The sequence below is a fragment of the Galeopterus variegatus genome, unplaced genomic scaffold (genome assembly GCF_000696425.1).
Source record: "Galeopterus variegatus unplaced genomic scaffold, G_variegatus-3.0.2 Scaffold3105, whole genome shotgun sequence".
NCBI lineage: Eukaryota > Metazoa > Chordata > Mammalia > Dermoptera > Cynocephalidae > Galeopterus > Galeopterus variegatus.
The window spans coordinates 106,803-109,523 of NW_007729216.1; the positions used below are offsets into that span (position 1 = coordinate 106,803).

General features: G+C 41.7%; 1 protein-coding gene across 1 annotated transcript in view; it reads left to right on the forward strand.

Moving 5' to 3' along the window:
* Nucleotides 1-2,721, forward strand: part of HECTD4 (HECT domain containing E3 ubiquitin protein ligase 4) — a 111,580-nt gene that overhangs the window by 95,750 nt on the left and 13,109 nt on the right. Inside the window, exons 59-60 of the mRNA XM_008583961.1 lie at nucleotides 1,004-1,110; nucleotides 1,845-1,968. Of these exons, the coding sequence (XP_008582183.1) occupies nucleotides 1,004-1,110; nucleotides 1,845-1,968 (231 nt within the window). The remainder of the gene's footprint in view (nucleotides 1-1,003; nucleotides 1,111-1,844; nucleotides 1,969-2,721) is intronic.

Consider the following 2,721-nt stretch of genomic DNA (forward strand, 5'->3'; position numbering starts at 1 on the left):
AAAAAAAAAAAAAAAAAAAAAAAAAAAAAAAAAAAAAAACATACACAGTGAAAAGCTACTCCTCTTCCCCTCCATCCTTAAGCTCACCTCGAGGTTCCCCTTCCTGAGCCTGCCATTGTTATTTAAGTAGCCTTCCAGAACTTTTCTGTGAATACCCAAGCAAATATATATGTACCCAAATGTCGGATACTGCACATTGTACCTTGCTATTTATATTGAATTTTAATCTTGAGATCATTCCAGATCAATACAAAAAGAACTTTCCCATTCCTTTATTTTAAATAGCTATGTGATATTCCATGTGTGGATATGCATATATATTTAATATTTTTTTAGATAGGCTTAGATAGTCATAAACTTTTAGATAGTCATAAACTAAGGTTTATGACTCTCAAGTACTCACAGTTAAAACTCTGACAGCAAAGCATTATCCAGCAGGAGTCTGTAGAGGAATTGTTTAAATGACCAGAAAAATAAAGTGTATTTGCATTAATTATGTAGAAATGGTGCTTTAAAATCAGCATTGCCCAGTAGAACTTTCTGTGATGATGGAACTCTGTGCTGTTTTTGTATCTGTGCCATTCAGTACAGTAGCCACTAGCCACACCTGGCTACGGAGCACTTGAAATGTGGTAAGTGTGACCGGTCTGACTGTATTTGTGATTTTATTTAATTTTAATTAAATTAACCTTCAGTAGCTACATCTGGCTAGTGTCTACTTTACTGGGCAGTGCAGCTGTAAAGTACATAGAAAGAATATTTGAAAAGAGTCCCTTCAAGATTTTTTACATTTTAAAGCACTGATTTGTCCTCATAATTTGCTCAGTAAAATTTTCTCGCTCAGAACAAAGGCGCTCTTGAACCCAGCCCTGTCTGACTCTAAGCCTTAAGTTGGGGGGCATTCCGGGAATTGATTAAGGGGAATCGTGTGAGGTTCTGTATTTCCTCTGTTGGGAGGATGGGTGGACACACAGAATTCTAATCCTGGTGTTTTGGTCTCCAGCAGAACTGCCTTAAGTGAGAAGAAGCCAACTGTGAAGCCGAAGTCACCAGAAAAGAGCAAACCAGATGAAAAGGACCCAGAAAAGTCACCCACCAAAAAACAAGAAGGTGAAAGAGCAGCTTGGGCCTGACACAGCTCAGGGATTTGCTTCTATACTGAGGACAGGCTGCCCACTCTGGGAACAAGCCTCTTTGCTTTTGCCTGACTGGGCAGTCTCCTGCTGGGATGGCCCCAAGCTCTGGGCTCCCTTGGGTTTTAGTTTAGTCAGGACAGCATTTCCAAAGACACTGGGAAATATTCCTGGCCAATGCCAATTAACTGCCCCAGAATGCCATCTTTGATGACCATGAATTTAAGGAGGTAAAAATGGCAGTTCCAGAAATACCATACACTCAAGATGAAGAATAGATTGTGACTGAAAAGTAAAGATCTGGAAAGCTGCTTGGAAATGCTCTTCAAGAAGGCACTTGCCTAAGCTGGTGATGTGCTCTGGGGCAGTAGAACATACGCCTCTCAAAGGCCCAAGCAGGGTTGGAGAAAGCTTTTCTCGTTGTCACGAAAATGGCTGTGTCAGTCAAGGATGTTTCTGAGACTTATGAAAAGAAGGGAAGTGGGAAAACAGGTGCACTATTTGATGACCAGCCTGTCACACAAGACCTTATGACAAGAGGGGATTATGTGGGCAGTATGTAGAGATGACAAAATAATAGACCCTAGAGTTACTGGAGATAGAAAGAGAATTAGATGGATTAGTCCAGGAAAGAGGGAAGAACATGTTGGGAGGCCCACGTTGTGTGTAGTTCTTACTAAATTCCTAACACTGTGAATGCTTTTCCATCAGTCCCTGAGGAAAAATATCTGACCTTGGAAGGATTTCACAAATTTGTTATCGACCGAGCCAAGCAAGACATTCGTAGCGTCTGGAGGGCAATTTTGTCCTGCGGTTATGATCTTCATTTTGATAGGTAAGAGGGCTGTCCCTCAACCTGGTTGATACCTAGTGTAGAAATTGTTTTCAGCCAGTAGCGTCTGGAGGGCAATTTTGTCCTGCGGTTATGATCTTCATTTTGATAGGTAAGAGGGCGCTCCCTCAACCTGGTTGATACCTAGTGTAGAAATTGTTTTCAGCCACTAGGTGCATTGCCAAGAAAATGCTTTCTGGGGAGCCAGTCCATCTTCACTGTTTATAGTGCCTTCTGAGTTATTTCCTCATTTTTCAGGATCATTTTGTGGGATTTCTAATCCATTTGAAAACAAACCCTATTCTTTTCCTCCAAACTTTTGACATGAGGCCTGTATCAGTCAGCTGGGTCTGCCGTAACAGAACACCATAGACTGGGGGCTTACACAACAGTTTATTTTCACACAGTTCTGAAGGCTGGAAGTTCCAAGATCAAGGTGTCAGGAGGGTAGGTTTCTCCTGAAGCCTCTCTCCTTGGTTTGCAAGCGGCCACCCCTGCCCCCCTCAGCCCCATCTACTCCTTCTGTGTATCCTCTTTATTAGGACACCTGTCTTATGGGATTAAGGCTCACCCATATGACTTTATTTAACCTTCATTACCCCATTAAAGGCCCTATCTCCAAATACAGTCACCTTGAGGGATAGGGCTAAGACATGAATTTGGGGGGACACAATTCAGTCCATAACAGGAGCGATTTTTTCTTTTCTTTTTTTTTTTTTAAAGATGACCAGTAAGGGGATCTTAACCCTTGACTTG